General features: G+C 42.7%; 2 protein-coding genes across 2 annotated transcripts; both read left to right on the forward strand.

Annotated features, from left to right (window-relative positions):
• Window positions 1-97: 97 nt before the first annotated feature.
• hao1 (hydroxyacid oxidase (glycolate oxidase) 1) lies at window positions 98-8109 on the forward strand. The gene is made up of 8 exons (XM_014987220.2): window positions 98-1028; window positions 2763-2914; window positions 3776-4046; window positions 4180-4352; window positions 5369-5460; window positions 6913-7071; window positions 7192-7261; window positions 7763-8109. The coding sequence occupies exons 1-8, from the start codon at window positions 892-894 to the stop codon at window positions 7828-7830; spliced, it is 1122 nt and encodes a 373-aa protein (XP_014842706.1). The 5' UTR covers window positions 98-891; the 3' UTR covers window positions 7831-8109.
• Window positions 8110-8824: 715 nt separating this feature from the next.
• Window positions 8825-17733, forward strand: rrn3 (RRN3 homolog, RNA polymerase I transcription factor). The gene is made up of 17 exons (XM_014987218.2): window positions 8825-9131; window positions 9291-9347; window positions 9426-9515; window positions 10699-10828; window positions 10909-10968; window positions 11048-11114; window positions 11298-11367; window positions 11448-11546; window positions 11717-11809; window positions 12346-12469; window positions 13368-13498; window positions 13586-13716; window positions 14274-14461; window positions 14555-14663; window positions 15249-15401; window positions 16238-16322; window positions 17318-17733. The coding sequence occupies exons 1-17, from the start codon at window positions 9036-9038 to the stop codon at window positions 17471-17473; spliced, it is 1839 nt and encodes a 612-aa protein (XP_014842704.2). The 5' UTR covers window positions 8825-9035; the 3' UTR covers window positions 17474-17733.
• The last annotated feature ends 144 nt before the right edge of the window (window positions 17734-17877 follow it).

A 17877-nucleotide genomic window follows, 5' to 3' on the forward strand; every position in this document is an offset into this window, starting at 1 on the left:
GACATGACTGAGAAACTTACCACGACATAATCATTTAATGTCAGTATGTTGATAATTAACGATTAGCTTTTCGTTTTAAATATCTGAAATCATTGACCTTTCCTATTTAATCCACAGTTTTCAATTCACACTGTTTCTTATTTTTAAGCAGTTATGAGGCACAGGGGTGAAACCTGAAACTGTTGCTGCGCAAGTTATTCAACAGGTTGTTACTAGGTAACCAAAGAATGATGCCACAGACGTAGCTCGAGAGGTTGAGTGACTAAAGCCTTTCGTCTGCCTGTATCTCCCAGAATGCTGTGCAGTTCTGGGTCGGAGTTCAGTGAATATTCTATATATTGTCATCTTCCTAAGATAACCTTCCTTCCTAAGTCATTTTTTCCTTTTCATTTTTTGACAAAAGTATTTTTTGTTGCCTATAAAATGTATTTTTTGTGTGTGTAAAAATCACTTGGCAAAAAAATACCTTCTTATTTTAGGAATGTCATGATATTCTATTATCTATTGATGCTATTGATGCTGAACATGAGTCTGTCAAGATCAGTTATTGTTTGATTTATTGTCCAGCCCTACTCTCATTACACCAAGTTGTTTGGTGCACAAATATTAACATAAGCACACTTTAACATTTCATTATGGAAACTGCAGCACCCTGTTTATTAAATCAACAGCTATGGAGTCAAAGTTCATTGTTTCACAATCCAAACTCAGGATATGAAGTCCCATCTGGTCCAGCGCTGCAGCCATGACGGTGACCTTGTGTAAACCGTGGAGCTGGAGCCCAGCAGAACCCCTGAGGCTGGACGGAGCGTCCAGGAGGTTAATGATTACCGGAGCTCTGTTTATTTCCAGCCGGGCCTGCGGCGACGCGTCAGACTGACGGGAGCAGCCATGTCTGGACAGCGGGTGTGTGTCTCTGATTATGAGGAGGAGGCCAGGAGGATTCTCCCTAAAGCTGTGTATGACTACTACCGGTCAGGAGCCGACGACCAGAACACGCTGGCTGACAACGTGGCCGCCTTCAACAGGTACTGTCCAACCTGCTTCTGCAGAGTGACAGCAGCTGCTGTCAGTCAGTCCACTTGCTGCCCAGGTCTGGATGGACATGGGGAAATATTAACTACTGAATGTCTTTATTTAGACATTCAGTAGATAATTAGACAGTGATGTAGTTCAATCAGGTTTATCTGAGCATTCTGACTTCCATGGAAATGGTGTAGGAACTCAAAGCTCTGGGAATTAATTATACTTTATGATCATCTTGTTTTAAATATGTACATGGACAAGAATGGCTATATAATATAATATTACACAGGCTGTCTATGTCCCATCAGTGGGGAGACAAAAAAATGCATCACCAAGTTAAGACACTTTGAGTTCTAGAAAATCGGGAGCAAACGCACCCAGAGAAGATTCAGCTTCTGTTTGTCACTCTTGGTTTATTAAAGGGACGTATTCTATAAAATCAACTTTTTTGAGCTGAACATTATGTTATAATGTTGTTCCCTCATCAAAAAACATTCCTGGCGTGTTGTTTTGATTCTTTCACGCATGTTTGAGAAATTCTTTAATCTCCCTGGCAACCATTCAGAGGTGCCTAAATGCTTCCTCTTATAAAGCTCCGCCTATTTCCACAAAGCTCCTCCTCAGAGCTGCAGTCCCCAGCTGAGCTTCTCCCTCTCAGAGCAGCCGTGCTGCCACTAGTCTGAAGGAGCAAACACCCAGTGGAGCTGCACATCTTCTGAGTTCATTATACCAGATACTTCTCAGCACAACCCCTCTAAGAACAGCTGTAAAAAACATAATGAGGCGCATTGCTGCGATGACGTGCTGAAGGCAGAGTGTCGGAAACAGCAGGAGGTTCTTAAAGACAGAAGCCAAATTTTGAGGTGTCAAATTTATTTTGTCATGTCTTTTCTTTTAACTCTTGTTGATATACGCAGCATTTTTCTAAAAGTTGAAGGTAACATAATTACTTGATGGTGTCATCAACTAACACCATGTGTGTGGAAAACACACAATACCCCAAAACAAACCTTTTTTTTTTCTTTTTTGGACCAGTTAAAGGTGTGTTTCCTGTTTATTCCTCTGTCTTTTGGACACAAGCACAGGATAGTTTCCCTTCAGCCCTTTGGAAACTTGTGCAATGCTACATGTAACATTGTTCATAGTTTTTACTCTATTCCCTTCATTTAGCAACAATCTCCCTGTTTACTCACTAACATGGCCTCCTATTTCTGTCACTTTGCTTTTCATTTCTCTCATTATACATTTGCTGTTTTCAAGCTGCATTGCTCTTACAACTTGAACTTTTTGCTTGATTATGTTCCATATTTTTTTTTTCGCCGTTCTCTTGTTGGTTCCTCTGTTTGACCATGTGCCCTCAGTGAGCTGAAGGCACATGGTCATTTTTTTTCCTCAAGTGTTTTGCAGATTTGATCTAACCAGATACTAATCATTTACTATATACATTTAACTTGATTTAAAAAGCTGAAATGTTCATGGTCTTAAATTGATATTTTGCTAAATATATTTGTTCTTCTTTGTTTTGTTTTTTTTTTTTTTTTGTTTGTTTGTTTTTTTGTGGTACTGAATCCTGTTTTTTCCAGCAGTAAAGCAAAGTAGAACCTGCCAGAAATGGATCTCTGGAAAAAATGACATGACCTTAGAAGTCAGTCTTTTTGCTCCTTGTATATATTTTGCGAGGTGGACCAGTTCACACACACAGCAGGTCACCTGAGTGTCTGTGTGTGTGCATCCAGGTGGTACCTTATCCCTCGGGTGTTGAGGGATGTGTCTGTTGTGGACATGTCCACCTCTGTGCTGGGCCACAGGCTCAGCATGCCCCTCTGTGTTGGATCCACTGCTATGCAGAGAATGGCTCATCCTGCAGGGGAGACGGCTACGGCTAGAGGTTAGTGCACACACACACACACACACACACACACACCATTTGAAGCTTGCAACATGCAGTAGTAGAGGAGTCTAGCTACAATAATTAGGGCAGGGCTGCCAAACTCATTTATAATTCAGCTTATATCAAGATCATGAATATTTTCATTAGTCGGTTGTGCCAGAATGTTTTGATAAAACTTAACAAACTGTTAAAATATTAATAAATATCTGTTTTTGAATTCGATAAGCACTTCTAATATTGAACATCTTTTCTCATTAATGAATCCCATCAGGATTTCGTGATTGTTTATGTGATTTTGTAATCAAAATTGCATATTTTCTGGTGCTAATTTAGAAATAACTTAAAATCATGTGCTTAAAAAAATAACTAAAAAATGTGCTTATGGTAAATGTGACTTTTTTTTTTTTTACCATATTGATCGTGGACTAAAACTCGACATGAAGTGAGGCTGAAGCAGCAGTGCAATAAAAGTACGAAATATTTTTTTAATAAACCCACAGTTATACTTTATACATACATGCATTTTGCATGAATGTCCACAATCACAGAATTACAAAAAACTGGATGGATTGGTGTAATTTGGATGTAAACAGATAAACTGCTTTGATTTGATTGACAAAATATTATTTAAGCACACAACTGTTATCCTGAAGATTCTATCTATGTGTCCCTATGGAGTCTGAAGGGCCATAAAAAGAGCTGTGGTGGGCCAGATTTGGCCCCGGGGCCTTCACTTTGGCACACGTGATCTAGAATTTTAGAGAGAATCAGTTCTTCAGTTCTTTGGACACGATTTACTCACAGCAGTGAGGGAATAAAGAAAAACCTCATCCCCAGGAATATCCCTTGTCTTTCCAGCATGCAAAGCAGTAGGAACAGGAATGATGCTGAGCTCCTGGGCCACCTCCAGCATAGAGGAAGTGATGTCAGCAATGACATCCTCACCGGGCAGCGGGGGGGTCCTCTGGATGCAGCTTTACATTTACAAAGACCGGGAGCTCACTCTGTCACTGGTGCGCCGGGCGGAGAAGGCTGGATACAAGGCTCTTTTTGTTACCGTGGATACGCCCTACCTGGGGAAGAGGTTGGACGATGTGCGCAACCGCTTTAAAATGCCTCCACATTTAAGGTAGGAACCAAAACCGGGATGATGGTGAGGTTCTGCCAACTTCCTTCATCTGGACCAAAGGTTCTCATTTGTGTGTGTGTGTGTGTGTGTGTGTGTGTGTGTGTGTGTGTGGTGTGTGTGTGTGTTCTCCTAGAATGTCTAACTTCTCCTCAGCCTCTCTGTCCTTCTCTGAGGATGACTATGGCAATGACAGCGGTTTGGCTGTTTACGTTGCTAATGCGATCGAGCCGGCTCTCAGCTGGGACGACATCACCTGGCTGAAGAAACACACACGGCTTCCTGTGATCGTTAAAGGAGTTCTGAACGGTACACACACGCAGAAACAGTCATCAACATGCAGCATTGTTTATCTCTATGCCAACCATTAGGATTCTTCCATCATTTTAACCTCTGGTGAATGACAACACATGCTGTAATAAACAGGCAAAAACATTAGAGGTAGGATCAGTGAAGTTCACTGAAGATCACACGGTTTAGTTGGCTGTGTGGTTTCCGTAGAAACAATGCATCCAGAAAGTATTCACACCACTTTGTTTCACTTTTGCTCCAAAATCAGCAAAAGTGTTATTGATAAAATAAGATTTAAGTGCACAACTTCTACCTTGAAAGTTCTGTTTATTTCCCTGTAGAGTCTAAAGTTTTTGTCCAACTCTGGACCTTTCCAAAGGCCGTCCACTGTTACTAACACACACCATTCCCACTGGTGGCCAGTGGAAATGGCAGCCCACTTGGATTTCACTAGAAAACTCCTTAGAGGTTGTCAGGTGAGGAGAAACTTAGTTCTGATGACACTAAGACAACATCTGGCTGACAACGTCCCTGCCATGAAACATGGTAGTGGCAGCATCATGCTATAGGGCAGATTTTTCTGCAGCTTGTTCACAAAGAGGGAGAGATTAAATAAAATAAATTCTTCCAGAAAATCTGATCCAGAGTGTTCTGGACCTCAGGCTAAAAAGTTAATTCATCTCCCGACCTGACAGAGATTCATATCACCACGGTAACAAGAATTGGCTCAATTTTGGAATAAAGTTGTGACATAATAGAAAGTAGGAAACAATGAGGTGCTGTGAAAAGTCTTGGGTGCATTTTAGAACACCACTGCCATGTTCTGTTCTGAGAACAAATCAAACTTTACTTGTTTTACTTGTTGAAGGTTAACATTTCACTGTGGTCTGTAGATGGCGCTGTTGTGCTCTTGGTTACCTAAGAATCTCAGTATGCCAACAAAAGGCTCTGTTGGAGTAATTCTGTGTGATATCGTGATCCTAACATGTGGGACCACCGCGGTCTGAGCCTGTGACACGTTGGTCTGTCTGCAGGTCAAGATGCTGTCCAGGCTGTGAACTATGGAGTCAGTGGCATCCTGGTGTCCAACCATGGAGCTCGACAACTCGATGGTGTTCCTGCAACGGTCTGTGTGTGTGTGTGTGTGTGTGTGTGTGTGTGTGTGTGTGTGTGTGTGTGTGTGTGTGTGTGTGTGTGTGTGTGTGTGTGTGTGTGTGCGCATGTGCGTGTGCGTGCGTGCGTGCGTGCGTGCGTGCGTGCGTGCGTGCGTGCGTGCGTGTGTGTGCTTGGTTGATTTCTACAAAGAAAATTTAATTGCAGTTGCTCATACTATTCTATTGCTTTCATGTTTGTAAGTAAATTCTGTGTGACTTGTAGCCTCAGTTTGCTGTTTCCGTTTTGTCGTGTCACTCCCTGTGGTCTACTTCGAGGGTCTATATGTTGTGTTAGGAGATGGTGTTCTGCAGACCTCGGTTTCAAATACAGGACACAACTAAAGTCTGCAATCTCCAGAACCAGTTTGGCCATTCTCCTATGACCTATGACATCAACAAAGACATGTTGAGTCACAAAGCTGGAGTTCACTGGAGCTTTTCTGAACTTTTGTGGAAACCTGAGATAATTTTTAAAGGCCTAGTAGATCATTAAGGTCTGAAACACTCAGGTGAACTCGTCTGGCAACAACCAACATCCCACATTCAGGGTGTTTTCACACCAGACCTGTTTACTCCACCTTGATCCAACTCTAGTTTGTTTGCCTAGAAAGTCCAGTTTGTTTGAATGGGTAATTTAATTGGGATGCAGACCAAAAGAGTCTTCAAACCTGATAGTCCAGTAGACTCGGTTTAATTTGCACCAAAACTGCAACATTTGTTCCATTTGTTCCATTTCCAGAGCTGATGTGGTTCTCTTTCACATCGCTCTATATCAAATGAACCAAATCTTTTGAAAAACCTCACCTGTGGTGGTGCTGCACCAAGAACCATTTAAGGAAATTACACAAAAACCTCTGAAGACACTGAGTGCAACTTCCTTCTTCAACAAATGTAAACAAAAATGGAGTGGCATCAACTTTTAGTGGTTGTAGGATTTCTCTTTACCTTTGGCAAAAGACCACAAGTTATTTCTCCTGCCAGCACTAGACTAGTGTGTTTGTTTTGGTTGTATTTACCCAGAATGCTCTACGCTATGGTCCGCTTCCTGCGTTTGGAGCGGTCTCTGGTCCGCTTGGTGTTCACATATAATTCAAACAGCATCAGAGTTCACTTCAACCAAAGCGAGACCAGGGTTTGTAGGCAGACTGGAGGTTTTTGTGTCATTTTCTCCAATGTTTTCTTTTTGTTTTCATCAGAGTTTGATTCCCACCAGCCATGTTCAGTCCACTTCAATCCAACTCCAGTCTGTTTTTCCTAGAAAGTCCAGTTCGTTTGGGGAGGTGTGAATATAATCAAACTCTGATGTGGCCCAAAAAAGTTTTTGTTTCTTTTTCCCTTCCTGTTATCCAGGTTTGGTCAGCAGGTTCTCAACATCTTAAATTATTTACAAAGTGTTGTCATTTTTGATGTGTGTGTGTGTGTAGCTGGATGTGCTGGAAGAAGTGGTGAAGGCCGTTCAGGGTCGTTGTGAAGTCTTCATGGATGGAGGAGTGAGACGAGGGACAGATGTCCTCAAGGCTTTAGCTCTGGGAGCAAAGGCCGTCTTCATCGGTCGTCCAGTTCTGTGGGGTCTTGCCTGTCAGGTGAACGACCGCCACCCTGGTTTAGGAGGGCATCTTCTCTGGATCTAAACATGCTTTATAGGTTAACTTCATCTACCTAGCACAAACCTCCTCCCAATGCTGCATCCTGTCTCTGACCAGGGAGAAGAAGGAGTCACTGAGCTACTGGAACTTCTAAAAGAGGAGCTCCGACTGGCTTTGGCTCTGTCAGGTAACTGGGATGTCCTTGTTTGTTGACCCTTTGTAGAAGAGTTTCTCAGTCCTCAGAGACCACCACCCAGCTTATTTTAGAAGAGTTGCTGTTATACAATTATACAACACCTGATTCAAATGATTGCACAACTTCCTCTGCACTCAGAGAGGCTATTGCCTTGGAAAAGTATCCATGCCCCTTTCCACATCAAAAATTCTTCACATATTATAGACGTCAGGGTATTTTATTAGGATTTTATTTAGATTGTATATAACGGGCCAACACAAAGGGGTGCAGAATTGAAATGAGGAAATAAAAGGATTTGTTTCATCTGAGCTTGTTTAGTGAAATAAAATGTACTGCACACTTAGCTTGTATGAATTTCCTCCTTCTTTAGCTATGCACTTCTTTATGTTTCTCCACTGTTTCTCTTCACTACAGTAGTGAAACGGTTGGTGTATCTTGGACTGTGTGTAGACATTGTGAATGTCTGAATGAATGACCTGTGACTGTGCTCAGGTTGCCGCTCTATATCCGAGGTGAGCCGGTCCTTGGTGAGGAGGGCGGACTTCACTTCCAGGATGTGAGAGAAGAATCCCAGGATCATTATCCTGGGCTCACCCAACATGTCTAATGCCTAGTTAGTTCACTTTTCTTGTGCCTAGAGTTGATTGGTAAACTATACATAGAAATCATCAAATTAAATATGACTGACTGTTGGGTCTGATAGGTTAGTACAGTGAGGAGAGAAACATGTGGCATTAACAGGAAGGTGTTGGTTGTGACCTTTGCAGATCTACTGTGGATGTTTTCTAACTTGCCCATCATCACCTGTGAAATAAATCTGACCACTGGTAAAACCTTTATATATATATTGTTGCCTTTATTTTGTCTGCTAAATGCAAAACATCTTTACACAATCTGCATATTTCCATTCAGTTATTTCCTTTATTAACCACTAGCACCTTAACCCTGACCTTTAATGAAACGACTCATGAACTCCTTATTTTAGCTTACCTTTTGTTGTGTCCAAAAACAAGTGTGTTTTGACTTAAATATCATGACTGTCAAAAACAATGACCATAAAAGATACATGGGATAATGTATTCAAATAAATGTACCAAAACATGGAATGTTAAAATGTAAGCAAAAGGCTGGCTATAAAAAACAGCCTGGGGAGGGTGGAAGTGGGCAGATATTCTGGTGCAGAGAGTAAAAACAGGAATATGTACAGAATGATGACCCTGAAAACAGGGTTCTGCTATGTCTACAACTATTAAATTGTCTGTTATAAAATACTGTATGAGGAAAGGATCCAGATAAATTGAGGGCTTAAGTGGTGTTTTTAAAGTAAAGGCTCTCTAAGGGAAGGAACCCTTCTGCTGCTACTAAACACAGCCAACCACTGACAAAAACCTTTCTGACAATGAAAGAACCAACAAAATGAACTTGCAACCCATTTTTATCCGCCTTACCAGCTAACCCTGCTACTCTGGGCAGAAAGCTAGCTTATATGTGTCGCTATAGCGTTATTATCTGTGGAGCCAAAGGGAACCAACCTTCTAACAATGTAGTTCGTAGGAAGGGTATAAGCGTTACACCGTTGCCCCATGTAAACAGTTCCTCCAACATGCGGTTGTGTGCCTGCTATGAAAGTGGAGCTCAGCCTCGCTCTTGTACGTTTATGAGTTTTGTTTTGTTTTTAAATGTGATGCTTTAAGAAATGATTTCATTATCTAACTGCGAAGCAAAAGAACTTAAAGATTAAACAAAGCGACGGTAGCGGGGTTCCATGGAGGTGGAGGGCTGGGACTTCCTCAACTCTCCGCCCGTGAAAACGGTACGGTTCGGGGGCAGTGTGGCGGAGACGCTGGACAAACTGAGAAAGGTCAGTAGCAACATGTTTAACCCTGCTGATAAAAGCACCCTATGCCACATCTCTGGTAGAAATTGACCCAAACCCGGTCTGAAACTGCGCCATGAACTCTCAGGATGTAGTGGGAAAACATCATCACGAACTGTTGACCTTTTGTCTTGTTGCTTGAAGGGAGACAGCAGCGATTATGAACTCCTGAAGCATCAGCTGGCGGATCCGGACATAAAGGTAGAGTAAAGCATCGTGGTGTGTGAGCTGACCCTGGATGTGCAGCATTGTTCCTCAGTTCCTCCTCTCCTCTGACAGGACTCTCAGATCATCAGCTGGCTGCAGGAGTTTCGGGGCTGCATGACCCAGCTGACCAAAGACCATGAACAGCTCATTTACACCGTTTTAGTAAGAGAAAACTTTACTGATCTTGGCTCACTCTTTCTCTTTATAAGACTTCAGAGTAAATGAAGTAAAACCAATAGCTGTTGTCTGAATTGATAGTACTGTGTTATTTATAGTAGAGCTCCAACTAATGATTATTTTAGTAATCGGTTATATTGACGGATGAAATCATTGGCACATTCTGCTGATTTTTTCTATTTAACAACGTAACCTTTTTTATACAGTATTATAAATTCATTAAGATGCATATAAACATTTTGTAAATAGAAAAAAATTAAGTTTTTCAAGATTCACAATTATAGCATTGCTTTAGTGAACATTTGGTCATTTGTAACAAAGGATTCAGCTGCGGCTATATGAATACTGGAACAAGTGAGCTGAGCTCAAACCATGGCAGCTGACTCTAGGCGACCAGAGTGTGTGAGAGCTGCTGTGGCCGCTGCTGGTTTTTGGAAAATGTGTTAGTTATATTGCCTGATTGCAAGTATGATGTTATTAATTAACCAACCTTTAATATTTTGACTGAATTTGCTTGATGGAAGATGGAAGAGGTCATTTAAGTTGTCACTAGGTGCCATTGTTTCAGTGTCACCTAAGGTGTGACACTGAAACACCTTAGGTGACACTGGTGTCACCTAAGGTGACACCACTGAGTCTGTGCCAGCTGTATGTGTGTATATGTATTCTTGTTTTGTTTTTTTTAGTTTTTCTTTTTGCTTGAAGTAAAATTTGTATTCAATATTCAGTCTGACACAAAAGCCATGGCATATGTCACAACTGACAGCAGTCATGGCAGCTGACACTGGAAGTGCCACTGCCATGCTCTGAGGTCGCTGTCTCTCTGAAAACCTCCAATGATGATTATTTTTAGTAATTGATTAATAATTATATTGTAAAAGGTGTTTAATTAAAGATTTTATTTACATAATTTAGAACTAAACCTCTTAAGTTCTGGGTAAAATATGTTTACACACAAAGAATTATTTTTATTTATCTCAAATTCAAAATGCATATATTTTTTTGTACAGTTTTGGCTTAATTAATGCTCTGACTGTGTTTTCCTTTCAGCACGACTGTTTTTTTGTTGTTGTCTTTTAGTCTTTATAGCCCAAGTAACGATTAATCAATTACTAAATTAGTTGATGATTATTTCAACAATTGGATTTTCCTGTGATTCCCCTTCCAGAGGCTTCCGTGGGTGGGCCGGAGCCAGGCCGTGGTGGACGAGTTCCTGGCCTTCCTCAGCAACCTGGTGTCGGCGCAGACGGTGTATTTATGCGCCTGCCTCAAAATGGTGGTGTCCCACTTCACTCCCAGTAAGCCTCACCGCTGGCCAGCCTGTTCGTCAGATGCTACGGCTACCTGTTTAGGACAAACTGGTGTCTCTGTATTTCAGAGCGGGTGACCATCTGTGAGGGAGGAGTTGATATCTCTGATTCAGAAGACGAGGAGGACAGTGAGTGTTGAGACGTTCTGCTGTGGTTCTCAGTCAGCAGACAGAACCGCCTGACACTCTGGCTTTGTTTTGATTTCAGCCGACCTCCCTAGAAACTTTGACCTCTGTCACCAGGCGCTGCAGCTCATCATCAGATACGTTCCCTCGTAGGTTTCTGCCCAGCTTCTTGTTTCCTTTGCTCTCTGCTCTGGATTTTGGTTTCTAACTGGAAGGATGTTGATGAGCCAGGAAGAAAAAAAAAAAGAAAACATTTCACAATCCAGACATAGATTTTGTTCCAGTTGTACCTTTAAAACCCTGACTCCATGTCTGTTTTTGGTTTCTCTTAGGACGAGTCGCTTCCTCATGCCCATTCTCCAAGATGGCTTCCCTTTTGTCCAGAAATCCCCCAGAACTCTGGTAAGAACCCCCCACACCTGCTTTCAGCTGCTCCTGATGAGCAGCATGGAGCTTCACTGACGGCTTGTTGCTCCTTAAAGGAATGCTACGTCCACAACCTGCTGAGGCTGACCGTCTACGTCCCATCCATCCGTCGAGATGTGCTGGAGCTGATCGTTGGGCAGCTGCTCAAACTGGACGTGAGTGTTGCAGCCCAGCCAGGCTGCTGAAGGCGATTGACCTGAGGGGGGGGGTCAAACGTTAACGTCAGGAGGGAGCCCGTCACAGGGCTTTTCTTTAGTTTTCTAGGCTTGTGTGTACAAAAAAAAATCTTAAATGTAAATCTGAATGTCTGCTGTGTGTGTCGCAGGTCAGCGCATCGAGGGAAGAGATCGAGGAGGCAGAGGAGAACCAGAACCAGAGCCAGAACCAGGACCAGCCTGAGGAGGGACTCTTTGACATGGTAACAAGCACCATGTGTGAAACAGTTCTGATCCGCAGCATCACTGGTTGACCTTATAACCATAAAACATAATGAAGAACTGAGCGATGCTACCAGCTCTTTAGAATCGCCTTCAAGTAGCTCATCTTAATAGTTAATAATCATTATATTTGTGTTATCACTAACAGTTTAATCACTGATTTTTTTTTTTCTGACAAAATCTGCAACAGTCCTTCAGAATCGAACTGAAGGACTCAGTGATTCTGAGAACAGATTTTTAATTCTAATCCTCTCATCCTGTCATGTATTTTACCTTCATGATGGATTTTAACGACTTGAACCAGATAAAAACTCGATACAATGAGACAGATGTGAACAGACGTGATTTGGATCCATTCTGCTGCCAGCTGTGTGTCAACCGCAGTCAGAACTTCTGCCGCTATATAAATTTTATTAATGAACTGAGGTGAAAATATAAAGGCTGCTGACCCTCTGACAGTGCAAAAGTTCAAGGACTGTGAAAACTTAAAAGTGAGTATTTTCTGTTTGTGTGTGAGGATGAGGACATGACTGCAGAGCAGCCACACCGGACCAACATGATGGCCCACCCAGTGGCTGAGAGGCTGGACACACTTATGGTTGTTCTCATGGCTTACATCAGAGACATCTGCAATGTGGACGGTACTGATACACACACACACACACAAAATACATGAAAAGGGTAACCGGGGGGTCAGCGCATCCATAAAGTGTCTGCATGTAACTTATAAAAAATGTTTTTACATATGTGTTTAATCTGTCAGCATGTTGTGACAGTTTGATATGAGACAATATTGATCTCCTCCACTGCTGCTGTCTGAAGAAATACACCAACCAAAAACAACCAATCAGAGCCAGGAGGCAGGGCTTACCGCTGTCAATCAACCCCCATTTATTTGCTGCTAAATGTTGCTAATGGCAGAGAAACAACTTACCGTTAAAGAAAATTGGTTTATAGATGGATAGAAACTTTAATAATCTCTTTGGAAAATTGTGATTTCCGTTTCCCACACATCACTCTGAGAAATACATTAAACACTTAAAACATTGAATTTTTAAAGAAACATTAACATTAAAACCCAAATCCTACAGTCCCTCTGTTCTGTTGTCCTGTTAGCCCTCCTCCCTCCCAGTGAGGAGTTGAACAGCATTTAAGGTTAAAAGAGAGCAACAGGGAGGTGGGATGAGTAGCGCTCACATGAGATTGATTGACAGCGCTAAGACCTGCCTCCTGGTTCTGATTGGTTGTTTCTAGTTAGTACTGGGAGAAGGCGAAGCAGGTCAGTTTTTTTTTTTATCTGCACATGTCACAACATAGTGACAGTTTCAATAAAAATGTAAAGTTTTTTTTATTAGAGTGTCTAAAATTAAGGCCTTAAAATGTATTAAATTTATTTTAGAAAATGTGAGTTGGCACTGCGCTAAATTCATAACACCTACACCTCCAGGTTTCATTTACATCTCTCATCTCTCTCTGAAGTCCAGTCGAGTCTCTGCAGGTCAGGGTCAGGTGACCGGACCACTGCTCTGTCTGTTCCAGGTTCGTTTCACGCTGAACGGACCAAGGAGCTCTACAAAGACCTGCTGAGTGTGTTTGACAAACTCATTCTGCCGACTCACGCTTCTGGTCACGTGCAGTACACGCTGTTCTACCTCTGCAGCTTCAAATTGGTCAGTATGCCAGAACGGGGAACGGGCCGTCGTCCTGCCCGTCCTCCGTCTGAGCTGCAGTGTGTGTGTCTGTGTCCCCTGGTCCAGGCTCTAGCCGAGGCTTTCCTCGATCACCTGTGGAAGGTTCTGCAGAATCCGACGCAGCCCGCCATCCTGCGCCAGGCCGCAGCCGGATACATGGGGAGCTTCATGGCCCGAGCCAAGTTCGTCCCTGTGCTGTGAGTCTACAAGGGTTCTCAAAGTGGAGGCCACCAGAGGGCGCTAGAGGCGCATCAGGGAGTTGGAGGGAAGATGAGGGGAAAAATGGAAAAAGAATTGGATTTTTTTTATTTTCATAATTTCATTATGATTGTTTTTAATCATAAAATCTAATCTGTTTTTCAATCATTATTATAAAATAAAGGTTTAATTGATTTGTTGAAATGTGATTTTTCTGGTTAGTTGCCTGTCAAACTGCTTTGCTTCTTAAGGTAGCGTAGCAAACGGGAAATTTGAAAAGTCTGTCAAGAAAAGGAGTGAAGGATCTGTCCAGCAGCTGCTGTGGAGGATTCTGCTGCAGAACACCTTGAGAGCTACGAGGCAGCATTTATGCTCAACACATTTAATAACTATTGAGGAGTGAATAAAAAGAAAACCATTGTAGGTTTCTGTATGTATTTTATAGCACTGTAGTCTGTGGGTTTTCAAAGGGAGTCCCTGACCAGAAGCTAATGCCCCACAGTGGGGCCCCCAAACAGCAGTGGGGGTCTGACTCCCTTTCCTCCTGTCCTCCCAGGACTGTCAGGGCGTGTCTGGACCTGCTGCTCACCTGGATCCACGCCTACATCGACAGCCAGGACAGCAGCGGCCGGCAAGTGTGCTGCGACATCAGCCTGCATGGACCCTTCTACGCCGCCTGCCAGGCTGTCTTCTACACCCTGGTGTTCAGACACAGAGCCATGCTGGAGGCCAACATGAAGAAAGGTGACAGCAGCCAGGGGGTGACGGGGGTGGGGGGCTTACCTGCCAGGCTCAGGGCAGGAGCTCAGCTCTCTGTCTGTCTCTCTCTGGTTTCAGGGTTGGAGTATCTACAGAGTCTGAACCTGGAGCGGCTGGTCATGTGTCAGCTCAATCCACTCAAAGTATGTCTGCCTTCAGTCACCAGCATGTTCGCAGCCATCACCAGGTACGCACGCGCACACACACACACACACACACACACACACACACACACACACACACACACTGATGGATGGTGGAAGCTTCCACAGACACAACCTCACCTTCAAACCATTTCACATTTTGTTATATTACAGCTACAGATATCAGTACTATCAGTCCTGATGTTGAAAACAATTCTAGATTGGATATCGTGACAATGTGCTCGATCAATAAGGTCAGATCTGTTCACTGTAATTCTATGCTTTGTGCTCCGAGTGATGTCATGCTTTATTATTTATTTTACATTTATTTAGAATTCTAACTGAACCATTTAAAAGAAGGTTATTTGACATGTTTGACCAATTTAGTCAACTTATTGTTTTTATCAGTTTCTCTAGTATTTATTTCCCATTGGCTGTTCTACTCCTACCTGCACTGACTGAACAAATGAAAGTTTTTTTTCTATGTTTGACCGAGACTCTGAAGCTGTTGGTATAAATAAATGTGCTGTACTGGTGCAGAGTTAATTAGGAAGTAAAATAAGCCAGACTGTTTCATCTGAAGCTGCAGGAAGCAGAGCTCTGCATCGTCTCCTGTGTCTGTGTTGCAGGAAGTACCAGGTGGTGTTCTGCTACACCATCATAGAGAGGAACAACAGGCAGGTGCTGCCAGTGGTCCGCAGCTCTGCAGGAGGAGACGGGGTGACCACCAACACCAACCCTCTGGACAGCTTCTTCCCCTTTGACCCCTACCTGCTCAAACGGTACCCCAGCCTCCTGAATCCAGGGTTTCAGGAGGAACTCCCTACATGCTGAGTGTGTCCTTAGCTTTTGGCTGAACGTATCAGAGCACAGAGGAGGAGCAGCTTCATGCAGGTTTTCTGATTCTCCTTCAGAGGCCACAACCACCCAGTTTCCTGAACTTCTTCTGCGCAACTAAATGTTCTAAAAACCGTCTCCTCTGTCCTTTTCCTCTGTGGGAAGTGACAACATATCTTCCTTGGTCTCTGCTCCAATAGCACAGATCTGGAATTGCAAACTGTAGTTGGTTAAAATTCAAAAAATCTTTATTTAACCTATAGGTTAAATAAAGTCTTCATTTGGATGGTGATACAAGAATGATCTCCAGTAGCAGTCAGTGTTGCACCAAATCTGAAGAAGCCTATGATTGGAGACTGTTGGTGTATGACATGCTAGCAGCTCAATATCCAGTTAGCAATATGATATTCCACAGTACCACATCCTGCGTCCCACCATCAGGTGTTAGCTAGCTCTGCTAATCCAGATCATTAGCTTTACCTTCTTCTCTTTCAATCTCTATCAGTCTCAAATTCTCCATTTCAACTCTTCTGTGATGTGGGATCATAGTTCACATATTACTTGAGCTTTTCAGATGATAATCAGCTTCCCCCAGTTGTAAACACAATGCTTTGTTGCCACGGTTACGCAGTATAACAACCATATGAAAGTGAAAATGTAGGAGCAAAAATCCTTCCGGCTGCACAGCATCCAGAACCAGAGGGAACGAAGCGGCAGAACAGACATCAGCTCAGCGCTCCCAAGGTCTCTGACGTTAGGGATTTGTTTTCTGTGTGTGCAGGTCTGGTCAGCTGATTGAACCACTCTATCAGGCTTGGGATGACCTCGCAGAAACCGATCTGCTTCCTCCCAAAACAGCTCAAGAGGTGAGCTGACTGGCTGTCGGGAATGCGACGCATTCACTTTCTGTTTTATCACCGCTCTTCAAGTTACCACTGTTTTCTGTTTCCCCTGCTTCTCTGAATGTTTTTAAACTGTGTCAAAGCTCTGGCATCGACTCATTCGCAGTTTTTATGATGCGCTCCTGGATCAAGGTTATCATGAATCGTATTTCTGGATGGTTTCTGTGTTTATGTTCAAAATCCTTTCAGAATCATAGCAGGGAAGGTATTCTGCTCAATTCTTCTTCATCACACTATTCTGTCTTCTGATGACAAACTCTGGCAGCATTTCCATTACAAATATGCGCAAATCTTTGCCGATATTCTGCTAATGTTGAAAAAACACAACTTATTCACTCATAAGTAAACAAGCTTGTTCATGAGATAAGTTATTAAAAATCATGGCAGTGACAAATGTAAACAGTTACATGAGATACATTCATATATCTGTTCAACCGATCATCTATCAGCCAATCAGAGGAGACTTTGGTGCCTTATTCAGGCATTGGAGCGATAAGCCCCGCCTACCTGGGAGCAGCTACAGAAGCGTTATGGATTCTACTTGTTGGAATGACACACAACATTTTCTGAACTGTGATGTGAAGCTCTGGTGGAGCCAGCTGCACACTGTCTGGAAAACCAAAACAAACCATCATCCTAATCCCACTTCCTGTCACATTTGTCTTTTTCACCAGTAGTAACATCCGGCTGTTGATCACGTGATGCAAAAAAAAGTGTTTCCATTGCAGTTTTGCAAAATACATCTATTTTGATACAACTTAAAAACCACCTCATCCCAACAAAAAACTTTTTGTTGAAAAACGTGTTTTTTAAATTAGTGTGTTTCCATTAAGCAGATTTAGTCTCTAATTTCAATTTGCGCAATTCTGTGGCAGCAACTTTATAAGTTTGTCAGAGTAAAAATCTAAGGAGGAAAAGAGTCTAGGTTTTCCTGATGGTGGTTGCTTCATTTGTTTTAGGCCCAGAAGGAGGATGAAGATGATTTCTTGAGTGGTGAGACGCCACATGGAGACACCATGCTTGGACTGACCCCCAGCTCATACGGTTCCAACGTCTGCAGCCCCAACAGCGTGGGTTCCCCCCCCACGGCCCAACACCGAGCCTTCAAGTTTTAATCCCTTGCCATGAACCTTTGCATCCTGGCAGAGAGCGCTGCTCTCATCAGAAGCTCTGCCTCTGTGCACCGCTGACACCAGAGGATCCATGAACAGTGACTTTATTTCTGCTGCTTAATGCTGCAGCCGCCCACATATGAAGTAGACTTGGGTCATTTTTTAAATTTAGTATTGTACACTACTCCAAGAGCGCTCACACACACCTATGAACATGTTCTATGAATAGATCATGTTTTAAATAAACAGTTAAAGAAGTGGTACCAGGTGTTGGTGTGGTACATATGTGTCCCAGTTCACCAAGTAACCATGGTAACACATGGTAAGCACATGGCTGTACTTAGAGAAAATCTGTGTGTTCAGTTAAACCACAGACACAGCTAAGGTTTCTCAGAACATTTTTCAAA

This window comes from Poecilia mexicana, unplaced genomic scaffold (assembly GCF_051168715.1).
Source record: "Poecilia mexicana isolate PSO_F unplaced genomic scaffold, ASM5116871v1 scaffold_8, whole genome shotgun sequence".
Taxonomy (NCBI): Eukaryota; Metazoa; Chordata; class Actinopteri; order Cyprinodontiformes; family Poeciliidae; genus Poecilia; species Poecilia mexicana.